At 42.5% G+C, this 27,930-nt stretch overlaps 1 protein-coding gene across 6 annotated transcripts in view; it reads left to right on the top strand.

The window, feature by feature from the left end:
- Positions 1–27,930, top strand: part of NEK10 (NIMA related kinase 10) — a 357,380-nt gene that overhangs the window by 310,327 nt on the left and 19,123 nt on the right. Inside the window, exon 34 of one of the 6 annotated variants that reach the window (XM_068236187.1) lies at positions 12,256–12,342. The exons of the other annotated variants lie outside the window; for them this stretch is intronic. Within the exon in view, the coding sequence (XP_068092288.1) occupies positions 12,256–12,273 (18 nt within the window). The 3' untranslated portion in view covers positions 12,274–12,342. Of the gene's footprint in view, positions 1–12,255; positions 12,343–27,930 lie in introns of those variants that run through there. 6 annotated transcript variants of the gene reach the window in all.

Raw genomic sequence — 27,930 nt, 5'->3', positions numbered from 1 at the left:
TGAGAGCAGTTGGGTCCCTCATTAATAGTCCTCCCCATGCTCATTTTTAGTTTCACTATTTAGTTAACTGTTGATCTGGAACAAGCATGCAAGTGAAAGAAATATCAGTCCTAAATTAATATTCATACTTGTTCCACATCTGTGGCTCACAAAGCAGTGAAGCCACAGAGAGAACTACCTGGAAATTAGGCTTAACAGAGTCTATATTTTTATATGACAGGCTCGTTAAGCCTCATACCTCCATATGTAGAACCATTTTCCTGACCGCTCAGTATATTACAGTTTGGCAATGTACTCTCCCCTAGCTAGTATGTTGATCCCTCTAAAAAAATCCATTCAGTTAAAAGTTGGTGGCTCCTTTCGATGCGGTTGTGTGATTTGCCAAAATTGTGAAGTACACAGTGGGTCTAAATGTGGCAACATGTTAATTGCAATATCAAGATGGTAATTTACCTTATTAGTTGTGAAGCTTGCAGGGTTCAATATGCTGGTTGTACTACCAAACCATAGCCATACCAAGCCATAGCTCACCCGCATCACAGAAAATTACGGTGGAGCAGGAACCAGTAGCGTTACAAATTTGTCTGCTCTGTCTAAGCATTTCCACTATGTACAAATGAGAATCCTATTGCATTTTTAATTTGAGCATTTGAGAACCCATGAGACTAAGGGCCCGTTCAGATCAGAAATGCGGATGGCCATGCGTAACGCAACGCGTACAAACACATGGCCATCCGCGTTTGTGTGCGTTGCGTGGCTGATCCCATCACTGAAAAGTGAATGGGACAGCCACGCATTTTTGCAAAATCTGCGTGCAGCATGCGTTCCCGGACCGCACAGGTCCGGAACGCATGCAGTGTGAACATCAGACATTGCACTCTATGCAATGTCTGATGTCGTGCGTTTTGGCCACCTGCACGCGTTTCCAAAACGCGGCTGGAAATGCGTGCAGTGTGAACGGGCCCTTAGTCTAAGGTGTGATATCAGTTTACATGTTTAAAAGGTCCAGCATTAATCAAACATTACTGCCCTGTGTGTCTCTTTAAACTTAGTTGATTTTAAAGACTTATGTCCCTTTCTTGTTGTATTTGTTTTGTCTTTTTCCCTAACCCTAACCCTCCTTTATTCTCCCCTGTTATTGCCGTATTTGAGGTGATGAAATATACTTACTATTATAAAATAAAAACCTTGGTAAGGTGGGGGTTAATACATTGTTAATTGGTGGGAAAACAAGACACAGTTTGGGAGGTACCTAGAAGAGCTTGTGTGTATATAGACTTCAGGCTATAATTGACTGCAAAGGATTTGAAACCAAGTATTAAAAAAGTGAAAGTTTGATGTATGATTATTATGCTGTCCCATTACCTTTGGTCCCTTAACAAGTGGGAGGCACATATGGAAACAGTTGTAATTCCTACACCGTTCACCTGATTTGGATGTATATACCCTCAAATTAAAGCTGACAGTCTGCAGTTAAAGCACGTTGTGTTCATTTCATTTCAAATCCATTGTGGTTGTGTATAGAGCCAAAAATGCTAGAATTGTGACAATGGCCTCAATTCACTAAGCTTATCTCCTGTCTTTAATAACGTTTCTAGAGTGGTCACCATGGTGATAAGGTATGTCGTATTCAGGAAACATTTTACCTCAGGCAAACCTAAAGTTAACGCTTCTGTCTTTAAGTTAACTCTTCAATCCTTAAAATAACTCCAGAGTTAAAGACAGGCTGTTTATTAACTGCGTGTGAAAATAACTACAGAGGTGGTAACTTAACTACAGAGGAGGTAAATTAACTATAGAGGAGGTAAATTAACTACAGAGGAGGTAACTTAAGGAATGAAGAGATAATATAACTCTCTCACTGTGTGGTGGTAAGTTTTCTCTTGCCTTATTATCTCCAGCATGATCTTAGTGAATTGAGGCCAATGTCCCAATATTTATGGACCTAACTGTATGTCTGCAAAGTGGTGGATACCACTTCACCCCACACAGTCACAGGATAGTGCTCAATAAGGATGGTCACAGATATACAAATTGTTCTGAGTTTATGCAAATGTATGCAAATTTGTATGCAAATATATGCAGCTTGTAAATGGACCATTCGATTTAAACCTGTGTTTAAATTGATTGGTCCATTTTCAAACTGCATATATTTGCATAAAAATGTGCATCTCATTGCATTGATCATCCCTAGTGCTCAATCAGGTCAGCAACACCTAAACACCTGTAGCAAAAAGGAGGAAGGTCTGCCCTTATCCTGTCAGGCTTCTTTATTGCTGGACATATCCAGATTAAAAATCCACAGAAATCGCACAACTGACATGTCTCGAACAAATCTAGTCCTTAATCATAGCTGTCTGCAACATGCTATGTATTTCTAGCCATGAATAAAGACAGACTGGTCTGAAACGCGTTGGCTTCAGTGGGGAGCTGTCCTGTGTTTGTATGGTGTGAATTTATTTTATGGACTTTTGAATAAAGAAGAGAGGCATTTGGCATACACAAGCAGATCAGTCTTCCATTCTTTGTTGTGCCTATATTATGTTGTGTATTAGTAGGAACTGTTATTAGTGAAATAATTCAGAAATATAAATTCTGAGTCCTTGTGCAGTTCACAGAGTGTCTGTATTGCCAGGAGAGAACAGAGGATTAGGGAAGAGAAAAATTGTCAGTCTTTGCTAAGCTGAAATCTGGGAAAAAACTGAGAATTATCAGGAAATCCATTAAAATCATAAAGTAATTGCCCCTGAGGGGAGATTTTTGTAGCTATGCTGGATCTATTAATGTACCAGAAAGAGATAGGTGGGAGGAATCCAGCTGAAAACTAGTAAGGAAGTGACCCTGATGATTTTATTCAAGCATGTAGCCATGAGTACCAAGTGTAAATTTTGTTTTAATGCATATACTGAATAAATAAAATAAAAATTAATGTAAAGTAATGTAAAATAAATTAAAACCTGATAACTGAACACAATGTCAATAAAAACAAAACAATATACGCTAACATTGCGTACATTGCCCATACACGGTACAATAAATACGTTAGATTTTTCCATTTTTTCGATCTAAACGATCAAATGAAATGAAAGTAATTATTTTTTTCGATCAAGAAATTCGAACGATTATCCCGTTTTTTTCGAGAAAAATCTGATCGGATATGCTGGAAAAATTTTGATGATTGTGTGTTCTAATTGTATCGTATGTTAAATTGTATGAAAAGATCTTTCAGATTTAAATAGTTAGAAATGTTTCATGATTGAAGATGTAATGCTTATTTCTTTGTTATAATCATTGTAGTGTTTTTTTGTTTTTTTTCAAAACTTGTGTTTGTATAGCAAATAAATATTTTTAATAGGAAGGCTTATTATGGGGGGAAAAAAATCTGTCTCCACCTCTGTGTGTCTTCTTTTAGCCTGTGTCTCTCAATGGGTTCCCGTGTAGTCTCTATCTTCCCCTTCTGGTTCTATCTCTGTTTATCCTGTGGATGTCTTTGTTTCCCCCCTCTGGTTCTTCTATGTGGATTCCCTCGTACTCTTTGTTTCTGTCTGCTGTGTGTGTTGCTACAAGTTTTTAAGTATATCTGTTTGTGGCTGATCTGTGTTTCTTTGTGCTCTCTCTCTCTCTCTCTCTCTCTCTCTCTCTCTCTCTCTCTCTCTCTCTCTCTCTCTCTCTCTCTCTCTCTCTCTCTCTCTCTCTCTCTCTCTCTCTCTCTCTCTCTCTCTCTCTCTCTCTCTCTCTCTCTCTCTCCCTCTCCCTCTCTCTCTCGCCTTATGTTTTCTTTGTGTTCACTTATTTTCCTTTTGGAACATCTCTGTGCCTGTTCAGAGTCTTTCTATGTGGCCTCTATGGCACCCTTCTGCCAGGGGTGTACATACTTTTGTGAATGATTGTAACAATTCCTGTTAACTTTGTCTGCTGCATGTTGCAATGTACGATATAATATCTGTTTATATAGGTGCCATGTTGTATGTCGTGAAGAAGATGTAGAAGATGGCTAGAGTACAGGCATGTTTGTACTGAAAGAAAACATATTTTTCTTTACTGTTAATGTTGGGTGTCACAACATGAGGTAAAATACAGCTCGAGCTGTAAAAAAAGAGATTCCGGTTGAAAAAAAATGGCACTTCCGATCGAATAAACCATTAGATCGAATACTTTATTTTTTTCTCTGGATCTTTTTTCTCAATTTGTATTTTCGGCATATTCGATCATTTTCCCCGGATTTTCAGCCTAATCGAACATTCGTATGTGGTACCTCGAAAACAACTATGCGATTTTTTTGATCTAACGGGATAATTGAGCAAATGTATCTAATTGAAAAAAAAAATGAATTGTACCATATACGGGCAGCATAATAGCAGTCAACTACACATAAATGAGTCTTATAGGTCCTTCAGCTCTTAGTGCTGGCCAACCCATAACCAGTTGCTGATTACATGAAATCATACCCCACTTTGGCCTTCAAACTTCTCATTTGAATATGACACAACAGAGTTTAATCTGCATGTTTATACATGTACCTGTAAACCAACCAACAGCTTCCTGTAGAGCAGACTGTACTGAAGAAAAACTTGTGGACCATGGAACTTGAGGTTGCATTGATCTTGAAGTAAGAGTACAAAAACACTCGCATATGCAGAAAAATAATAGTGGTACAAATAAAAAAAAAAAACAATTACAAAAGTGGTACTATGGTTGCCCATGGCAGCTTCGGTAACTTGGAAAAAGTACATTTCTTACTGTAGGTGCAATTAATACTTTAAAGCTTACCTGAACTTACATTTGATATGGCGGTTGATGCACAAAGCTGAGGTAATGTTGCTGTGCGCAGACAGTGTATGGCAATATTACCCTTACAAGCATAACTTGTGATAACCTGCTGCCAGTAGTAACTTTGTGCCTCAAGCCCATGATGATGATAAAAAAAATTGGTACATATAAGTACTAAACCTACTTAGGACCTGCCTGGGACCACTGTTTGTTTTTGGTTTGGTTTTGATAGAGCAGTGTTAAGGTGCCCATTAATGGAACAATTCTTCACTAAGCGTGATCTTTCAATACGATTTGAATGATTGTGACTAATCGGAAGGCAATTATTGATTGTTGTTCACATTTACTGAACCATTCTTTCTTCAAATGCGATCATAATTCCAACTTTTAGATCGATTTTATCCTATTAAGCAATAGACCAAAGAATCATTCCTTATCGATTGCCTTCATAAAAAGTCAATTTTCTATACAATCGCAAAAATCACATAGAAAGATCGCATTTTATGATTAATGTACTATTAATGGGCACCTTTACCTGTATTCTGATAAAACAGTTCAATAGCAACTTCAATGCAGCCAAGGCTCTCCTAAACAAATGGAAGCAAAATACTTTTATCTGGGAGAGTGAACACTGCTTATAACAAAAGAGAACTAGAAAGTTTAAATGTTTAGTATTTCTACCTGTTGGTAGCTGAATGAACCAGATTGTATGTCCCACTGAAATGTCTGTAGAGACTTAAGGCCTGATCCAATTACCTTTTTCTCCAAGTTTTCTCCTAGGTGATATGTTCTCATCTTATCAATAAAATGCCTTTTAAGTCACCAGTAAGTAAGAAAATATTCAGAATTATTTTAGCAGTGCTTTTTCACCTAGTTTTTGGTACTTTTTCAATTGCAAGGACCTAAAAAGTTATATTAACCATTTCTGCCGCCCGGACGTGAAGCTCACAGTCCCGGCGGCTGCTCTGCTGCGGTGCCGCGCTTCGGCACGCTCCTGCGTGCGATTGCGGGCACGCCCCCGTGCTGTCCCCCGGTAGCCCTGGGATCAGTGAACGGGAACGTGGTTCCCGATCACCGATCCATGTCCCCAGCAGAAAAACTGAAGCGTTCTTACTAGAGGCTTCAGTCTTTTTGCACGTAAAATTTTCTGCATCCCCCTTGTGCTTCCGCTTAGCGAGAAGCACAAGGAGAAAAAAAAACATGACCCAAATAAAATGTATAATCGAAAAAAAGAAATTACAATAAAAAAAAAAAAGACATAAATAGTTACCCAAGAGTCTGAACTTTTTAAATATGCATTTGAAGGGGGTATACTACGAACATTTTTTAAATTATAAGCTTGTAAATAGTGATGGATGCAAAACGGAAAAAAGGCACCTTTATTTCCAAATAAAATATTGGTGCCATACATTGTGATAGGGACAAAATTTAAATGGTGTCACAACCGAGACAAATGGGCAAATAAAATACATAGGTTTTAATTATGGTAGCATGGATTATTTTAAAGCTATAATGGGCGAAAACTGAGAAATAATGCATTTTTTTCAATTTTTTTCTTATTAATCCTGTTAAAATGCATTTATAAAAAAATAATTCTTAGCAAAATGTACCACCCAAAGAAAGCCTAATAAGTGGTGGAAAAAACAAGATATAGATCAATAAATTGTGATAAGTAGTGATAAAGTTATTCAGCGAATTAATGGGAGGTGAAAATTGCTCTGATGCATAAGGTGAAAAATCCCTGCGGGCTGAAATGGTTAAACAAAAGAAGAAAATTATCTCCTAGGAGAAAACATAGGAGAAAAAGTCAATTGGATCAGGCCCTTAGGGCCCTTTTCCACTAGCGGCGTTTGCGATGCTGAATCGCAAAATCGCAAACCGCTAGTGATTTTGAAATCGCTACGGTTTGCTTTTTAACATAGGAATCGCGGTAGGTAATTTCCACTACCGCGATTCGTTTTTGACTCAAACGCGATCGCACCGCGGAGCGATCTGTGCCGCGATTTTGCTATGCAGTGCATTACATAGCAAAATCGTGAACGCAATCGACGGGAAGTTTCCTACACTTGCGATTCAGCAATCTCTAGCGTTTAGCGCGAACGCTAGCGATTGCTAGTGGAAAAGGGCCCTTAGAGTTAAAATGTAACACCTAACATTAAACAAAAAGGAATATGAGACTGCAGTGAGCTTCTGTACTGCTACTACATGCACAGTTAATTGAGGTTATTTCAGTTCCATTTGGGTTTGCTTTAAAGAGAAACGCCAACCAAGAATTGAACTTTATCCCAATCAGTAGCTGATACCCCCTTTTACATGAGAAATAGAATGATTTTCACAAACAGACCATCAGGGGGCGCTGTGTGACTAATTTTGTGCTGAAACCCCTCCCACAAGAGACTCTGAATACCGCGGTACTCTGGGCAAACTGCCACAATGTAACAATGTTCACAGACAGGAAATGGCTGTTTAAAGCTGTCTGTAACAGCCAGAGCAGCTAGAAACAGCAACATAACTTGCCCACAGTAACAATGTCACCATGTAATACATGTCAGAATGTGAATCTGGGAGAGTAAAGATTTTACAATGAGCAAACACTGACTAAATCATTTATACATAATTATTGTAAAAATGAAGCACTTTTTTTATTAAATTATTTTCACTGGAGTTCCTCTTTAAAGCAAAAGTGGACAGTTATACATACATTTATATATACATAACATTTTATATGGGTTATCATTAATTAAATATTATTTAATTATATTATAGATTGTAAGTTGCAAAAAAATCCTTTTCATGGGAGGAATAAAGTATACTTGCGTCTCCCAGGCACTCTAATCAATAAGGTTCCTTATTGTCTGTGACTCATGATGCTGACATCTGGCAGGACCCTGCCCTGTGGAGCTTATGGCTGGCAGTCTCTATTTCCAGACACACTAATGGAATGAAATCTGGAAATAGACATTGCAGCTACTAAGTAGTGATGGACGAGCATTGCAAATAAATAGGAGGCACTCGGTAAGGAATGTGCATATATAATTTATATAATTTACAGCTCTACAAGGTAGTATCCAACAATAATAGAAATTAGGTTGTCCTACCTTGTAGGTGTCCCATTAGGGATGAAAGCAAATGGAAGCTCAAGTTATAAAAGTCAATTTTAATCGGTGCACTAGACAACGCGTTTCACGGGCACAGCCGCTTCCTCAGGTCAATAAAAGTGCCTTTAAAAACAAATGGCAATTTTCAGATACCCACAGAATCAAAGACGTGAACATAAAAATACATGATAAAATACAAGGTAAATACAATAAAAATTGATAAATATACATAAAATACATATTGTCCTAAAAGAATAAGAAGGGATCAGTTAAATCTAATAGCTGTGTGTTTATGTTTATATGCACCTGCAACCCTACGTCCTGCAATTACCCTCCTATCTAAGAGATTCTACCCAACTTCTGGCGGAAGTGGAAGATATTAAATGGAATAAGAACTATAAATGGGTGACCCTAGATGTATGCTCACTCTACTCAAATATCCATCATCACATAGGACTACGAGCAGTTTGGCACTTCCTCAATTCTAAAAACGAAATGCTCCTCAAACAAAGATACGTCATTATTCAAGCGATCTCTTTCATTCTTACACATAACTTTTTTGAATTCATGGGCACGATGTACTTACAAACCAGGGGGACAGCTATGGGGGCGGGGCTTGCTCCCAGCTATGCAAAATTGACTTTGGGCTTACTGGAAACCCTGCCACTTGGCCCCGACAATCCTTACAATAAAAATATAGTCCTCTATAGAAGATATATAGATGACTTAATCCTGATCTGGGATGGAGGCGATATATCGATTAACAGCTTCAAAGATTACCTCAATAAAAACAACTGGGGCATCTCCTTTACATCAAATGTCAAACAAAAAATAAATCCAGAAACCACTTCAAAAGCGTAGATGACAACTCTTACATTGACTTCCGCAGCAGCCATTATAAACCCTGGAAGACTAATATACCGCACAGCCAATTCTTGAGAGTCAGAAAAAACTGTACTGATGTGAATACGTATAAAACACAGGCAAACATTCTTACAAAAACATTTCAGGAGAAACACTTTCCGAAGAAATTGATCACCGAAGCGAGAAGAAAAGCCAGAATGGCCGACAGAGAAACTATACTGAAGAAACCAAACACTACAGTACAAAACACCGAGGTCATACCAAGCTTTATAACTCGCTACTCCAACAACCATAGGTCGATTAAGAACATCATAAACAAACATTGGCCCCTTTTACTTAACAATCCTTTTTTGAAGCACAACTTAGCCGAGAAACCCAGACATGTGTTCCGCCGGGCCAGAACTCTGAAAAACTTACTGGCACCAAGTAGGATCAGACCGATCAATACTACGCTCACAACCATAGAAAAAAACAGATGTGAAATCAAATGATGTAATCAACACAGATGTCTTTGCTGCCCTTTACGTCAAGAACACCAAAATAGCTTCACGTCGACGGTAACAAAGGAGACCCACTCCATCACTAACCCTTTAAACTGCTCCAGCGATTTCATTACCTAATATCATGCCTGTGCAGCCTCCAATATGTGGGCAGAACAACCCAACCCCTGAGAACACGTTAGGGACAACATAGAAGAAACATCCAGAAAGGTTTCACCAAACAGGGACTATCGAGACACTATAAAACTCATCACAACCAATCCACAGAAGGAACATTAGTCTGCCCCATAGAACAAATCTCAGAAGGAACCAAAAATAGACATGGAATCCTAAAGGCCAGAGAAATGTACTGGATCTTCAGACTAAGTACTCTACAACCTGAAGGACTAAATATCTGTCTTGAACACAATCTCTGAATCCTTTCCAACCCCATTAATGCTGAATTGATTGCCCACAAGTTGGACACCCCCCCCCCCCTTCCCCTCCCCTGTAAATACTACTACCAAGCTCCCTCTGCCTCCCCATGTCCCCCCATATCAAACATACTCACATCCTTTAAAAGAAACAAACTGACTCCCGAGCATTATGCCTTCAGCAAGTGCACTACCTAGACACAAGCCTACTTGCAATATTAATAAACTAAAACAATATAGTATATTTCAGGGTCCACATATGTAGGACCCAAAATATATTTATCCTGAATTCCTCCTATTTTTGCTTACATCTCTATTCCCTTAACCCACAGTACTATCTCACTCCACTCTACCTTACCCTTACATATCCCCCCCCCCCCCACTTTGCCATATAGGTACCTGAATGGGACAGAGTTCCCTCTAAGGTGATACACCTACCAGCCCCTACTTTCTATTAATCTCCAAAAGGTGCCACCCTAGCACTAAGAATTCCGCTGGCAGCCTAGCCTTAGTTGCTGCTCTTAGTTCCACTCCAACTACTATACTCCTCTCATCTGTACATTAGCACCTTTTAGAGGGCGCCCTACCATGCCCACCATCCCACCTGACCATATCATTCCCCACCACATCACCCTATCTCTATACATCCCCCTAGTAACATCCACATACCCCATCCTCAATTCCCCATATCAAAACCCTAGTTGCCCCCATCTACTGTGTCACAATAATATATATATATATATATTTTATTTTAGTTTTTCCCCGGACCATGATCCATGTAAACCAATATACTTTGGTCCTCTCTAAAATGGCCGCCGCTCCTCCACCCTACCTTCCCCTAGCTACTTTGCCCTAAAAAATGGCCGCTGCTTGTCCTTTTTTCTAAAAATACAGGCCCTTCTGGGCCACCTTCCACTTCTGAGCTCGCGGGACGTGATGACGTCACCCAGCCTTCTTGCGCGCCTTCATCTCCTCCAACGAGAATCCCCTTAAATAAACACCCTCCGGAAAGCGCCACTGTTCACTTGGCGCCCAGATACTTTAACCTCAAGACCCACAGGTAAACGGTGGACAACCCAGCCTGCTGGTTTATAAATCATTATAAATCTAGTTAACCTGTTCACTGCCCCATCCCACAGCCCCTTACACATGTCCCACCCATAATACAAATTGAGTTGAAGCCGCCCGTAAGGCTTCCTCTGGCAGAGCACACTCTGCCTCCACCACTGCCTATATTTACAGCTTAGAGTTCCACCCCACATGGACCCCCCTCCCCCCCTGGAACCAGCCCCGATATTTACTTCTTCCCACTCAGCTACTGGAATAAGACCCCCATTATACTCTCAGGCTCCACCCTATAGCACCATGCTCTCCTTGCCTATAGCATAGCCTTCCTTTCTAACCTCCACCACACCAATAGAGGCTACCCTATACCACATTCACATCTTACCCTATACTGTTCCCCTATACGTCTCCCAGCTCACAAAATGTTGTCCCCCTGGATCTACACCGAGTAATACAACCTGCACCCACAATGGATTTCCTAACAACCCCCATGCTACAAAGTGTATGTAACTAATAACCTATGTCGTTATAGTCGCTTTTGGATATAAGATATACTATAGGCGTACATGTATGTGCACTCTAGCTTGTATACTGTCCTCTATAGTAGCATAAATACTGTGGTATATATTATATTATATATATGTGTATATACATACTGTAGGTGTCTCACCCAGGTGGAGTATGTAAGAATCTATATGTTGGTTGCTATTGGCAACAGCACCACACACCTTTTGCTCCGGCACCAGCAACTCATCAGAGCTGCAACTCACAGCGACAGCATACAGGAGATAGAGCGGAGACAGCCTTCTTCACCTTACAAACGGGTTTATTAAGCATCTTGTGTTACAGGTTGATTTCTTCAGAGTATAAATAGTCTTTCCTATGTACATCACATATATTTACATCATACAGACAGCAAGCTAGTATTCTAACTAGGAAGCATAGAGAGAGACGGATAGCTGGATAGTATAGTACCGTTTTCGCTCCGGTCTCCCTTATTTATATGAACATCAAAGAGTTAAATTCTGACATCACCCGAGCCATACCCCTAAGCCTACCATTGGCTGGCATGAGCATATGACCCATTAATATAATTTCATATTCCATTGCTTTATACCCTACATACAAAGAATGTAATGTTTTATAAACATTGGCTTTGTGTAAGGTCTAACTGACCCATTATGTGGCCTTCTAGAGGTCCACATTCCTGGTAACTGGCGGTATGTGGCCTTACACAAGGAACATCTTCTTCTCTGAAAAACTCTGCTTAAAGAGAACCTGTATCTCAAGTCTTTTACTAGACTTTAGTACCTGAGGCTAGAATTCAAGTATACTTACATTCTAACAGAGTACACTATCCCTCCTGATTTAGACATAAACACACAGCTGTTAGATTTAACTGCTCCCTTCTTGTTCTTTTAGGACAATATGTATTTTATGTATATTTATCATTTTTTATTGTATTTACCTTGTATTTTATCATGTATTTTTATGTTCACGTCTTTGATTCTGTGGGTATCTGAGAATTGCCATTTGTTTTTAAAGGCACTTTCATTGACGTGAGGAAGCTGCTGTGGCCATGAAACGCGTTGTTTAGTGCACTGATTAAAATTGACTTTTAAAACTTTAGCTTCCATTTGCTTTCATCCCTAATGGGACACCTACAAGGTAGGACAACCTAATCTCTATTATTGTTGGATACTAGTACCTTGTAGAGCTGTAAATTATATATGCAAATTATATATTTCCTGACCTCTACCACCACCAAACTCCTCATCCATGCCCTCATAATTTCTCGCCTTGACTACTGCAATGCCCTGCTGTCGGGTCTCCCTATGACCCGAACAGCCCCACTGCAGTCCATCATGAATGCGGCAGCCAGAATTATCCACTGCTCCCATCGCTCCACCACGGCGGATCCCCTCCTAGAATCCCTCCACTGGCTTCCTATCCAGTCCAGAATCAGATTCAAGATACTGTGTCTGACCTACAAATCTGTCCACAAAACCTGTCCAACCTACATTTCCGATCTTACTCAGAGGTACACACCTAGCCGCTCACTCCGCTTTTCCAATGAACTTCGCCTAACCGCCCCCCGATTCACCCAGTCCCATGCACGCCTCCAGGACTTCTCAAGAGCTGCTCCAAAACTATGGAACTCCCTACCTCCACCCATTAGGGCAGCCCCCTCCTTCAACATCTTCAAGAAAGCCCTCAAAACTCACCTTTTCACTCTGGCCTACCACCCCTCACAAGTGCTCTAAACCTACAGCTGAACTCTGGTCCCCTACCATTCGTGTCCTTACCTCTCCCTCTAGATTGTAAGCCTTCGGGCAGGGTCCTCCTCCTTTTGTGTCCTACCTGATCTTGCACCTCCATTACTGTGCACTAGAGTTGAGCCGAAATTTGCGTAATTTCGCATTACTATAATTACGCATGCGAAATTTGCGATTACGATGCGAAATTAGCGTAGCGAAATTGCCATTAAAATCGTAATTGAAAATACCGTAAGCGTAATTTTCAACGCGAAATTTCGCGTTTCGTTCATGCCGTAATTTCGCATTAAACGCTACCGTAATTTCGCGTTAATCCGTAACGCTCCGTATAATATAAAAAAGCCGCCGACTTTAAGGGTTAATAGCAAAGCCCCCTTAAATGCTAAGAGCCTCAAATTTGGAGAATATATTAAGGAGATCAGGAGGAATAAGAGGAAAATTTTTTTTTTCAAAAAGACCTTATAGTTTTTGAGAAAATCGATGTTAAAGTTTCAAAGTAAAAATGTATACATTTAAAAACCCGCCGACTTTAATGGTTAATAGCAAAGCCTGCTTAAAGTTTAGGAACACCAAATTCCTAGGGTATATTAAGGGGATCAGTGGGAATAAGAGGAAAAAAATTTTTTCAAAAAGACCTTATAGTTTTTGAGAAAATCGATTTTTAAGTTTCAAGGGCAAAAATGTCTTTTAAATGCGGAAAATGTCAGTTTTTTTTGCACAGGTAACAATAGTGTATTATTTTCATAGATTCCCCCAAGTGGGAAGAGTTTTACTTACTTCGTTCTGAGTGTGGGAAATATAAAAAAAAAACGACGTGGGGTCCCCCCTCCCAGACCTCTTTAACCCCTTGTCCCCCATGCAGGCTGGGATAGCCAGAATGCGGAGCACCGGCCGCGTGGGGCTCCGCACCCTGACTATACCAGCCCGCATGGTCCATGGATTGGGGGGTCTCGGAAGGGGAGGGGCAGCCAAGCTTTCCCCTCCCCCTCCGAGCCCTTGTCCAATCCAAGGACAAGGGGCTCTTCTCCACCTCCGATGGGCGGTGGAGGTGGAGGCCGCGATTTCCTGGGTGGGGGGTTCATGGTGGAATCTGGGAGTCCCCTTTAAAAAGGGGTCCCCCAGATGCCCACCCCCCCTCCCAGGAGAAATGAGTATAGAGGTACTTGTACCCCTTACCCATTTCCTTTAAGAGTTAAAAGTAAATAAACACACAAACACATAGAAAAAGTATTTTAATTGAACAAAAAACATAACCACGAAAAAAGTCCTTTAATATTCTTAATTAACCATTAATACTTACCTGTCCCTTTAAATAAATGATCCCACGCAATATCCTCGGACATGTTCTATCAGTTACAATGTAACAAAGTTATTACAATGTAACAACTTTGTTACATTGTAACTACGCCGCACCCGACGTCACTCGCCGCTCAGCCGCCGCATACACTTACGCGTCCTTACAGGACGCTAAGTCCCCGCCGGCTCCCGCTGTCCACCCCGCCCACATCTGTCACCCACATGTCACCCACATGTGGGTGACATGTGGGTGACATGTGGGAGAGGCGGGGAGGGCAGCGGAGCCGGCGGGGACTTAGCGTCCTGCACGGACCCGACAGAGCTCTGAGCTATATAGCTCAGAGCTCTCTAAGCATCTTTGTATTTGGGCTCCAAGGAGCCCCATTGGTCCTTAGCAGACCAATGGGGTTCCTTCAAATCAGAAGGAACCCCATTGGTCTGCTAAGGACCAATGGGGCTCCTTGGAGCCCAAATACAAAGATGCTTAGAGAGCTCTGAGCTATATAGCTCAGAGCTCTGTCGGGTCCGTGCGGCAGGTGAGCGGCGAGTGACGTCGGGTGCGGCGTAGTTACAATGTAACAAAGTTGTTACATTGTAATAACTTTGTTACATTGTAACTGATAGAACATTTCCGAGGATATTGCGTGGGATCATTTATTTAAAGGGACAGGTAAGTATTAATGGTTAATTAAGAATATTAAAGGACTTTTTTCGTGGTTATGTTTTTTGTTCAATTAAAATACTTTTTCTATGTGTTTGTGTGTTTATTTACTTTTAACTCTTAAAGGAAATGGGTAAGGGGTACAAGTACCTCTATACTCATTTCTCCTGAGAGGGGGGGTGGGCATCTGGGGGACCCCTTTTTAAAGGGGACTCCCAGATGCCACCATGAACCCCCCACCCAGGAAATCGCGGCCTCCACCTCCACCGCCCATCGGAGGTGGAGAAGAGCCCCTTGTCCTTGGATTGGACAAGGGCTCGGAGGGGGAGGGGAAAGCTTGGCTGCCCCTCCCCTTCCGAGACCCCCCAATCCATGGACCATGCGGGCTGGTATAGTCATGGTGCGGAGCCCCACGCGGCCGGTGCTCCGCATTCTGGCTATCCCAGCCTGCATGGGGGACAAGGGGTTAAAGAGGTCTGGGAGGGGGGACCCCACGTCGTTTTTTTTTTATATTTCCCACACTCAGAACGAAGTAAGTAAAACTCCTCCCACTTGGGGGAATCTATGAAAATAATACACTATTGTTACCTGTGCAAAAAAAACTGACATTTTCCGCATTTAAAAGACATTTTTGCCCTTGAAACTTAAAAATCGATTTTCTCAAAAACTATAAGGTCTTTTTGAAAAAAAATTGTTTCCTCTTATTCCCACTGATCCCCTTAATATACCCTAGGAATTTGGTGTTCCTAAACTTTAAGCAGGCTTGGCTATTAACCGTTAAAGTCGGCGGGTTTTTAAATGTATACATTTTTACTTTGAAACTTTAACATCAATTTTCTCAAAAACTATAAGGTCTTTTTGAAAAAAAAATTTTTCCTCTTATTCCTCCTGATCTCCTTAATATATTCTCTAAATTTGAGGCTCTTAGCATTTAAGGGGGCTTTGCTATTAACCCTTAAAGTCGGCGGCTTTTTTATATTATACGGAGCGTTACGGATTAACGCGAAATTACGGTAGCGTTTAATGCAAAATTACGGCATGAACAAATACCCATTGTAATGCGAAAAAAATTACGCTTACGCGAAATTTCGCGAAATCCTTCTTCATTACGATTATGTACTTACGGCCATAATCGTAATTACACTAATTACGCGAAATTTCGCGAAATCGTAATTAGGTCATTACGCTCATCTCTACTGTGCACCCATGCTATGCATCTGAGTGAACCTAACTTGCCTAATCTCCATGCTCCATCCAGTGACAGACTAAGCATTACCTGGTACTCATGCTATGGTGTGTGATCTGGTTTTCTTGTATTCCTGTATTGTCATATTGCTGTATGTCACCCCTAAATATTGTCTGTAACCTAAATTAATGTTCAGCGCTGCGTAATATGTTGGCGCTTTATAAATACAATAAATAATAATAATAATAATATGCAAATTCCTTACCGGGCACTTTCTACTTACTTCTAAGTTTAGCAGATACCCCTTTGTACTAGGGAAGATTTGGTTTAGTTCTCTCGACTCACCAATCGCCTTTTTGGAGCAGCGACCTTCTAGGAAGCAAAGGCCGGGTGGGGATGGTCTATTCCCCACCTGCAAATACAAGTGGTTGCATCCCTTTGCAACCCAATTTTGTGGGTATAATCATTATCTTTTTTCATTTACCTGGATCTACTAACAATATTGCACCAGATTGGGCTCCCGGATCTCTCTGTGTTTTTTCCTTTACCACTGCATTGCAAACTAAATGTTCGTGGTGGACCCCCCTTTTAAAAAGGTGCCAAAACTGTCCAAAAACATGGGCATCAGCATGATGGAGGGGGTCAATGGCAACATTTTCCTCCAAAATATGTATTTTACACAGTTGCTTTGTTTAATGTGTGGATGTAAAAATCGCTGCTTGCGTAGTGTGAACCAAACACTGCACTACAAACTCAACAGTGATGTGAAACACTTTGTGTGATTATTATTTAGTATTTATATAGCGCAAACATCTTTTGCAGCGTTGTACAGAGTATATTGTATTATCACAAACTGTCCCTCAGAGGGGCTCACAATCTAATCCCGGCTGTTTACCAAGTTTGGGACCGAGTGGAGGTGTCAGCATTGGCATAACCAGGGGACATGTGAGCATGGCATCGAACACGGCGGTGGAAGCAGACGGAGTAGGTGGACGAAGTGGATGCAAAATGGATGCCGGAGCGCACCGTGCCGTTTTGCATCCGCTTCAGGTGGGAACCGAGCCTTTCTCTGCACTGCTAGCTCTATTAATGCAGTGAGAAATCATAAAGTGGGGTAACAGTGGGGCAACTGGAGGTGACCAGAATACCACACAAGAGTTAAACCTATGCTATCCCTGCCCCAACAGTATTTTAATTTGGCCTGGAGTCATACCTTGTAATAATAGATAAAGTAATAGTCTCACATGTATTTTTCCAAATTTATCAAAAACTTTATTTTCTGAGTTATCAAAGTGCTAAAATAAATTAGGGATAAGGAATGTGGGGGGATATGGGTAAGATAAAATCAATAAACACGTTGCGGAGCTATATAGTCCACTTTGCTGGCCAGCTTTTAAATTTGGGGAACCATTCGTACATTCATACCTGCAGACATACCAACAATTGACAAACTTGATCTAGGGTGGTACCACCAGTCTGTCTAGTGCACTATATAATATATGAAAATTGACTGATCAGTTTTGGTAATCCTAGGCTGTTTGCATGGTCAGGCTGCTAGATCCCGAATGGATATTTAAAGTCCAGTTCAGTTTGCAGTGATAAGCAGATAAGCAGATATTAAGCAAAGGTTAGTGCAGGATAGCTTGAAAGCTGGAAGTAGCAAGCAATTTTCTGATTTGTCAAAAGATAAGCATAACAGCTAAAGGCAGTCCGGTATTGTCACCAAGTGGCAATGGACTATTATCTCACCACTCCCTCTGGTTTCAGTTCGTCTCGGACGGCTGTCTGGAGGCTGTGGCTAGCTGAGGGGTTCACGCTGAGCGGCGGTGTGCGGACCCTTTGGCGGCTGCGTCCAGCGTGCTTGTTCGTCGGGTCTCCGCTGGCACACGGCGGGGTGACGTCACACCCTGAGGAAACGCCCCTAGCGGCGTGAAACGCGTCGGTGGGCGGAGCTATACCACGTCTGGCCAGGACTGGAAACTCTACGTACGGCACAGGACGTCTGAGATGCGGAAGACGCTGAAGCGAGGAGGAAAGGTGTCAGCGGAGACCCGACGAACAAGCAGGCTGGACGCAGCCGCCAAAGGGTCCGCACACCGCCGCTCAGCGTGAACCCCTCAGCTAGCCACAGCCTCCAGACAGCCGTCCGAGACGAACTGAAACCAGAGGGAGTGGTGAGATAATAGTCCATTGCCACTTGGTGACAATACCGGACTGCCTTTAGCTGTTATGCTTATCTTTTGACAAATCAGAAAATTGCTTGCTAATCCCAGCTTTCAAGCTATCCTGCACTAACCTTTGCTTAATATCTGCTTATCTGCTTATCACTGCAAACTGAACTGGACTTTAAATATCCATTCGGGATCTAGCAGCCTGACCATGCAAACAGCCTAGGATTACCAAAACTGATCAGTCAATTTTCATATATTATATAGTGCACTAGACAGACTGGTGGTACCACCCTAGATCAAGTTTGTCAATTGTTGGTATGTCTGCAGGTATGAATGTACGAATGGTTCCCCAAATTTAAAAGCTGGCCAGCAAAGTGGACTATATAGCTCCGCAACGTGTTTATTGATTTTATCTTACCCATATCCCCCCACATTCCTTATCCCTAATTTATTTTAGCACTTTGATAACTCAGAAAATAAAGTTTTTGATAAATTTGGAAAAATACATGTGAGACCATTACTTTATCTATTATTACATTACATAGACTGGTTGTGTATTGAGGTGCAGTGCTGCAAATTTTGCATATAGTATTGTAAGGGACCGTGAGTCCACAGGAAATAGATGCTGCAGCACGCACTGCCATGCAGAGCCATGAGGTCTAGTCACCTCTAACATTTAGAACTGGAGTCATACCTTACCTTTGAGGGGTGCCAGTTGTGCAGTAGTACTGCTGCTACGTTTGTTTCGCAGCATGCACCTTTGTTTTCAGCAAAGGAATATGGAAAGAAGACATATTTAATATTACTTACAAAGAGGATTATTTCACTTAACAATATACAATATTAGAGTTGTCAAAGCTTGTAGCACAGTTCTATGCCGCCTCATCACTAAATGCCTGTGGGAGTATGTCAAGGATTCACTGTGTTGCCATTTACTTATGTACTTGTAATATAATACTTGGAGGAACACTTACCCTGTAGGTCAAATTCACATTGAAAGCAGTGAAAATTGCTGGCTTTAATGCTAACATTGACAGGCACTTTAACCAGGTGTTGTCTGGTGCTGACAGGCCTTTTGTTTAGGATTACCAGGAGTAGACAGGTGCTTATTTGAAATGATGTAATTGGTTGTTGTAGTTAAAATCAAGGAGAAACAGAAGTGAAATGTCATCACAACCTGCCAGTCACATACTGACAAACTGATCATGAGATTGTGTCAGTTCTGCTTCTCCATGACACCTCTTCTAATGGTTCAGGAGATCATCTTTAGTGCTTATGGAAAGTATTGGTAAGTGATCACAGCATGCATTTCCTGGCATCCATAGGTGATAATAGCAAGAATTTTCTGCCATTGATAGATGTTTATTGACATGTGCTTGTAGTAAGCATTGATTGGCATTAACCGATTTCCCATGGCAAGTATTCCCTCATTGGCAGGTACTAATAGCAAGTATTCCCTAGAGTTAACAGGACATTCCCTGGCTTTGACAGGTGCTTCTAACAAAACTTGACCAGCATTCACAAGTGCTTGCACAAAGTGTTGCCCAACATTGGCAGGTGTTTATAGTAAGCATTGACAGGCATTAACCAGTGCTTATAGCAAGCATTCCCTGGCATTAACCAGTGCTTACAGGAAACATTCCCTGCATTAACCAGTACTTATAGCAAGCATTCCCTGGCATTAACCAGTGCTTACAGGAAACATTCCCTGGCATTAACCAGTGCTTATAGCAGGCATTCCCTGGCATTAACCAGTGCTTACAGGAAACCAGGGGCAAACCCAGGATTTTCAAGGGGGGGGTTCCAGAAAGGTCTCTTTCAGCAAGCCGCACACTACCGTGCATGTGTTTGCCCACTAAATGTACAAAATGCGCTGTGTTTCCCTACAAAAAATACACATGATGCAGTAGTGTTTCACCAAAATATATATAATGTGGCATTGATTAGGTATCTAGATAACCTCCTTTATTATGGATAACCAAATTACGCCCTCTTCAGTATAGGGGACCAGATGACCCCCCCATTTATCGCACAGATAGCCAGAGGAGCCCCCCCCATTTACAGTATAGGTAGCTAGATGACCCCCCAGTTAAGACAGGTAACCACATAAACCCCATTTATAGTATATAGCCAGATGACTTCCCGTTCAGTAAATTCCCCCTTGTATTTCGCCAGATCCCCCTTCTATATATCCAGTGTATATAGTCAGATCTTCCTTGTATATAGCCAGATCAACCCTGTATCTAGTCAAATCCCCCCGTATATATAGCCAGTGTATAAAGTCAGATTCCCCTGTATATAGCCAGTGTATATAGTCAGATATTTCTTGTATATAGCCAGATCCCCCTTTTATATAGCCAGGGTTTATAGCCAGATCCCCTGTATCTAGTCTGATTCCCCTCTGTATATAGCCTGCGTATATAATCAGATCCCACTCTGTATATAGCCACAGTATATAGTCAGATCCCACTCTGTATATAGCCACAGTATATAGTCAGATCCCACTCTGTATATAGCCACAGTATATAGTCAGATCCCACTCTGTATATAGCCACAGTATATAGTCAGATCCCACTCTGTATAAAGCCACAGTATATAGTCAGATCCCACTCTGTATATAGCCACAGTATATAGTCAGATCCCACTCTGTATATAGCCACAGTATATAGTCAGATCCCACTCTGTATATAGCCACAGTATATAGTCAGATCCCACTCTGTATATAGCCACAGTATATAGTCAGATCCCACTCTGTATATAGCCACAGTATATAGTCAGATCCCACTCTGTATATAGCCACAGTATATAGTCAGATCCCACTCTGTATATAGCCTGCATATATAGTCTGATCCCACTCTGTATATAGCCTGCATATATAGTCTGATCCCACTCTGTATATAGCCTGCATATATAGTCAGATACCCCTGTATATAGCCAGATCCCACTCTCTATATTGCCTGCATATATAGTCAGAACCCCCTGTATATAGCCAGAGTATATAGTTAGATCCAGTAGAGGTGACTGACATAGGGGAAAGATAGAGAGAGATAGGGAGACGTACCAGGATTGAGGGAGAGGGCAGGAGTACTCACTCAGCTGCTGGGCAGGACGAGTCACACAGCATGTCACTGCAGCCAGAGTTAGAGCTAAGAGCTTACTTTCAAATTGGTCTCTGCAGCCGGGAAAAGATAGGGGGCGGGGCGGAGCCTGCATCCTAAATGGAAACTGCAAATGCCTAGCAGTGCGGGGGAAACAAGAAAGAATTTTGTAGCGTCCTGCACACAAGCCTGGACTGTTTGTGTGCTAAACAGCTCTGGTGCCTGGAGCTGACTTCTCCACTCTCTCACCTCTGTGTGCTGCCTGTCATCGCCCCTGCTAAGTGCTGACATCCTCCCTCTGCTTCCGCTCTCTCTCCAGCCGGAACTAAAGATTTATTGTCGGCTGGGGAGGCCAGTGTCATTGCGCTGTGATAAAATAGTCCCTATTCACCTGCCTGCCTCTGCATTGCAGAACTGAGACGGGGTTAGGGTAAAAGCATGATGGGGTAGGGAAGGACTAAAGGGAAATTTTAAATAAATAAAAAAGACCATAGCAGCAAGTATCAGCCCCTCAGCAGGGGGGGGTTCTGGGCATCGGTAACCCCCCCCTGGGTGCGCCACTGGAAACATTACCTGGCATTAACCAGTACTTATAGCAAGCATTCCCTGCATTAACCAGTGCTTATAGCAAGCATTCCCCGGCATTAACCAGTGCTTACAGGAAACATTCCCTGCATTAACCAGTGCTTATAGCAAGCATTCCCTGGCATTAACCAGTGCTTATAGCAAGCATTTCCTGGCATTAACTAGTGCTTATAGCAAACATTCCCTGACATTAACCAGTTTTATAGCAAGCATTTCCTGGCATTAACCAGTGCTTATAGTAAGCATTCCCTGGCATTAACCAGTGCATATAGCAAACATTCCTTGGCATTAAACAGTGCTTATAGCAAGCATTTCCTGTGATTAACCAGGTCTTATAACAAGCATTTCCTGGCATTACCAGTGCTTATAGCAAGCATTCCCTGGCATTAACCAGTGCATATAGCAAACATTCCCTGGCATTAACCAGTGCTTTTAGCAAGCATTTCCTGTGATTAACCAGGTCTTATAACAAGCATTCCCTGACATTAACCAGGTCTTATAGCAAGCATTCCCTGGCATTAACCAGGTCTTATAGCAAGCATTCCCTGGCATTAACCAGGTCTTATAGCAAGCATTCCCTGGCATTAACCAGGTCTTATAGCAAGCATTCCCTGGCATTAACCAGGTCTTATAGCAAGCATTCCCTGGCATTAACCAGTGCTTATAGCAAACATTCCCTGGCATTAACCAGGTCTTATAGCAAGCATTCCTTGGCTTTGACTGGTGCTTTTAACAAGCTTTGACTAGTATTTACAAGTGACTGTACAAAATACAGTAGAGTTTTCGTTATCCGGCACAGACGGGGATAGGGTGATGCTGGATAAGTTTCTGGTTGCTTGAGACTCCGTGTTAAAAATAGGCCTAGCAGGGGCGTGGCCTGGCCGGCGAGCGAGATGGCGGCGTGAAGAGAGAGCTCCGCTCATGACTCCTCTTGATGCACTGCAGTCAGTGTTTTAGAAGCGATGGCGGGGAGAAATAACAAGCCGAACTCCATCCCTAAACCTCAGGGAGAAGAAAGACCCCAAACAAGCCGCAGTATACCTGCTATTTTCAAGCAGCAAAAGAATACCTCGGTCAGCATGGCAACAGCCAACATGGCGCCCGCTTCCACAAGAGGCCCGGACCCACCCGACCTCCCTGACGAGCAAACAACCTCTCCGGTAAGCACATCAGATATGTTCCAATATATGAAGCAACTTCCAACAATGCATGACATGATGTCTTTAGCCGCTGACATTAAAAACAGCATGATGGGCGCTGTGTATGAGATGAGGGAAGATCTCCAGGGCTTAGTCTCCAGAATGGGGGAGATAGAAAAAGCAGGAGTTAGCCGCGATGCTGCCATTGAGGAGCTGCAACTAGCAGCGGTCACGCACAATACCCAACTCATTGAACTAAACAGACAGATGGAAGACCTAGACAACAGAGGAAGGAGACACAACATAAGAGTGAAAGGCATACCGGAGTCGGTGGGTCCGGAGGATATACACTCGGCCTTACAATCCATCTTTAACAGTCTGCTAGACAGACCGAAAGAAAGTACTATAGCAATGGATAGGGCACACCGAGCACTGCGGCCAAAGGGGAAGGAAGGGACTACGCCACGAGACATTGTGTGCCACCTAGTTGATTTTACTATCAAAGAAGAGATAATGAAACAGGCCAGACTGCAGGACGCCATACTTTTCAACTCAGACGAAGTTAAGCTGTTTCAAGACCTCTCCCCTATAACTTTGCAGAACAGACGCGCGCTTAGGCCGCTATTAGACGAGCTACGGAAGGCCAACATCACCTACCAATGGCGGTTTCCTTTCGCTCTCTACGCTTTCAAAGATGGCGCCGCTGGCCTACTACGCATTCCGGAAGATCTGGAGAAGTTCTGTGATGAACTTGAGATTCCGTATACCGAGGTCCCGGAGTGGTACCAGGAATTCCGCCTTCCTAAAGTTCTGGGACAAATGCATGATGAAGGCGCTATCGTTCCCTTGAGGAGCTATACCACCAATCTCCCACGCAGATTCAGGGGCAGAGGCATGAGACCGAAACGAGGTACCCCGTATGACGCATTCCGCAATCAGGAAAGAGAGAGACATACCCCGCAAAGAGACAGTGAATCTTCTACGGAACCATCCGGGGAGTGACTCACCGGGTGCCCTGCTTTCGGGTAACGTTCGGATTCTCACACAGTGTACCACAGGATGGTTGATGTTCTCGAGCTAGTCTTCTCCTGTTTTTCTTTCCCTCTTTCCTTTCTTTAGCTCCGTGGACACTGCAATATGATCGTTAATTACTTGTGTTAAGATACATATGTTATATGGGAGTCCACTACGTGACAGAACACGGCTGCAATGTTTAATAATAATATTTCCTCCCTTATCCCCTGGACAAGAGGGGAATGACGAGTGGTCACTTCTGCCTTGAGGTTTATGGGCTGTGATTTGAATGTTATCCACTTTTTTGTGCAGATATCCAGCCACTATCTGATGCCAAACCCTCTCCCTCTACCCTCTCTCCCCTCCACCCCCCCTTCCATTCCCATCCTCCCCCCCCCTTCCCTACCTCACCCCCCCCCCCCCCCTTCTCAATCCTCTTTCCCCCTCCCTCTCATCCTGGTGGTATTCTGCATTATTTTTGCATTGTTTTTGATAGTTGGAAAAAGATCGGTTTAATATTAGTGTTCGACTCCCCTAGCCTACATATATTACAAATGATTAATAATTGACTGCCTGCATTGAAGGGAGCCAATGAGAGCTAGCTGACAACTTTTTGGTTGATATAGTCCTTGTTAAAAATAGTCTACGACTAATAGGTTGTTTATCTGCTCTCTCTGAGGTTATTTTATCTTTACCTCCAAGCTCTCACTGTCTCCTTCCAAAGTCTCGCGCTTGCTGGTTGGGTTAAATCCCCCAACTGGGGCTGACTCGGCGGCTGACCCACTCCTCTCACGGGTGGGAGGGTGGGCTCCTGGTGAGCGGTCCCAACTATATCCCGAACGCACTCTGTGAGGGGCCTCCTGTAACTAGAGACCCCTCAGGGATTATTGTTCACCACTTACTGACTCCGCGACACCCTTCGGGGCTCTCGCTTTGCGAATTCCTTGCAGGGTTTCGCAATTTAGAGTCAGCATTATATATCAGATAAGGGGGGCGTTCTCCTCATGGCACGTTCTGTTTGGGCCACTATTACCTTTTGCTTGTACAAGCTAGTCCCTCTGAAATCTGCAATATTCTTATTGGTTCTTGCCAGCCTTGCTCTAAACATGGGACCCCTGCGTGTCACAACATACAATTTGAAAGGGCTAAATAACCCCAACAAAAGACACTCTCTTCTACGAGAGTTACACAAACTAAATTCCGATGTTGGCATATTACAAGAGACCCATTTTAAACGAGGCCAAGTACCGCCCTTAAGAGATAAATACTACACACAGGTCTTCCATGCAACGGCACTAACTGGCAAGACCAAAGGGGTGTCAATTATCCTGCATAAAAAACGGAACTTTAGCTTAATGGATCAGCTCAAAGACGAAAATGGAAGATTTCTTTTTATTAAGGGTAAAATTGACCAAGAAATATACACAATAGCGTCAGTATACTCACCTAATACCAAACAGACACGCTTCTGGAGTTCTATCATTTACAAGTTAAGAGGATTTTGTGAAGGCACATTGCTTATTGGAAGTGACATAAATGTCCCTCTTGAACCGGCTGTGGACACCTCTAACGGGAAATCATCCGTACCATACCACTCCATAGCTCAAATAAAAAAGTCCCTCATCTCCCTCCAACTACTAGACGCCTGGCGTTTAGCAAATCCCTCAGGAAGGGAATATACCTATTTCTCCCCACTACATAAGAAGTACTCACGAATAGACACTATTTTCCTGATGCAGAGAGATTTACATCGATTAATCTCAGCAGATGTGGGTATTCTCTCGATATCTGATCATGCACCAGTCACTATTGCTCTCCTTGATCCACAACCTACACATAAACAATGGATCTGGAGGCTAAATCCATCTTTGTTGACATACGAGGGAAACAAAGATAAAGTGGAGCGGACATTAAGAGAATACTTCCATCTAAATGATACCGATGACATTAAACCCATGACACTCTGGGAGGCTCACAAGCCGGTTATTAGAGGACTGTTTGTCCAGTTGGGGGCCCAAAAGAAGAGAGAGCTGGAAGCCATGCTAGATTTACAAATCCAGAGAATACGAACTCTAGAACTCCAACACAAAAAATCCCCAGTGGATTCTTTAGCGGAGGAACTAAAACAGGCCAGACAGACACTATTAATAACTCTAAATAGAAAAGCAGAAAGGGCCTTTTTATATAGGAAAAAACTATTCTACGAAGAGGGCAACAAACCAGGCAAACTACTGGCCCGTACCTTAAGACAAAGGAAAATGGCTCTCCAGGTAAATGCGATCAAAAAAAGTGATGGCACCACAACTCAACACATAAAAGATATCGCAGAGAGATTCAGACAGTTCTATAGCAAGCTCTATAATATCAACCCAGACCCTACACTCCAAGGGTCCCCCAAGGAAGCCATACAGGCTTTCTTACAAACCAATACCCTCCCGAAGCTGAGTGACCAGGCCTTGGAGGAGATGGAGGGCAGCATAACCAATGATGAACTCACTCTGGCGCTAAAGCAATCAGCAACAGGTAAAAGCCCAGGCCCTGATGGACTAACCATACAATATTATAAAAAGTTCCGAGATATGCTGTCCCCCTATTTCCTAAAGGCCTTTAATTCAGTCCCGAAAGACGACAAACACTCCTTAGACCTCTTAGAAGCACACATAACAGTGATTCACAAGGAGGGTAAAGACCCTCAAGACTGCTCTGGATACAGACCGATCTCTCTTTTAAATAACGACCTGAAATTGTTTGCAAAAATTCTTGCCAATCGTCTCATTATACATATCCCACACCTGATTACAAAAGACCAAACTGGATTTGTCCCTGGACGCGAAGCCAGAGACAACACCATTAAGACACTAGATATCCAATGGTGGCTTTCTCGGCACTCGGTGGGCGGACTCCTTCTCTCCACTGATGCCGAGAAGGCCTTCGACCGGGTCTCATGGGACTACATAGTGGCCCTTCTCGATGTTATTGGGCTGGGCCAGAGTATGAAAGGATGGATCTCCCTCCTTTATTCAGATCCTAATGCTAGGGTAAAAGTAAACTGTACCCTTTCTGACCGTTTTACACTCCACAACGGTACGAGACAGGGGTGCCCTCTCTCCCCACTCATCTTCATACTTTCCTTGGAACCCTTTTTAAACGCCATACGGAAGAACCCAAATATCCATGGTGTACGTATTGGAACCAAGGAATATAAAGTAGCAGCCTTTGCGGATGACATGATTTTCTATGTAACACAACCCCTGATCTCGATTCCCAACCTTCTGAAAGAGTTTAAAATCTTTGGAGAACTCTCCAACTTAAAGATTAATTTTCAAAAATCTATTGCGATGAATATCTCTCTCCAAGAGAAAACTGTAGAGATCTGCAAGAGCAGTTTCCCCTTCACTTGGACTTCAACATCCTTTAGATATTTGGGAATCCAGATCACAAGACACCTTAAAGACCTCTTTAAATGTAATTACCATCCCTTAGCAACACAACTTCATTCGTGTGTGGATGAGTGGGGAGAGAGACCACTATCGTGGTTCGGCCGTATAGCCAGTTTAAAGATGACAGCTTTGCCACGTATACTTTATGTCTTTCAGACAGTCCCTATCTCTCTGCCCAGGACATGGCTTAAAGATATGCAGAAATCACTAGTGAATTTTGTCTGGGCGGGTAAACCCCCCAGATTACACCATCACAAACTTACATACCCCAAACCCAAAGGCGGACTAGGCCTTCCAGATTTGACATGCTACTACCACGCCTCTCTCCTCTCTAGAGTAGTAGATTGGCACTGC

Source organism: Hyperolius riggenbachi, chromosome 5, assembly GCF_040937935.1.
Source record: "Hyperolius riggenbachi isolate aHypRig1 chromosome 5, aHypRig1.pri, whole genome shotgun sequence".
In the NCBI taxonomy this organism is placed as follows: Eukaryota; Metazoa; Chordata; class Amphibia; order Anura; family Hyperoliidae; genus Hyperolius; species Hyperolius riggenbachi.
This window is presented reverse-complemented; position numbering and strand designations above follow the sequence as displayed.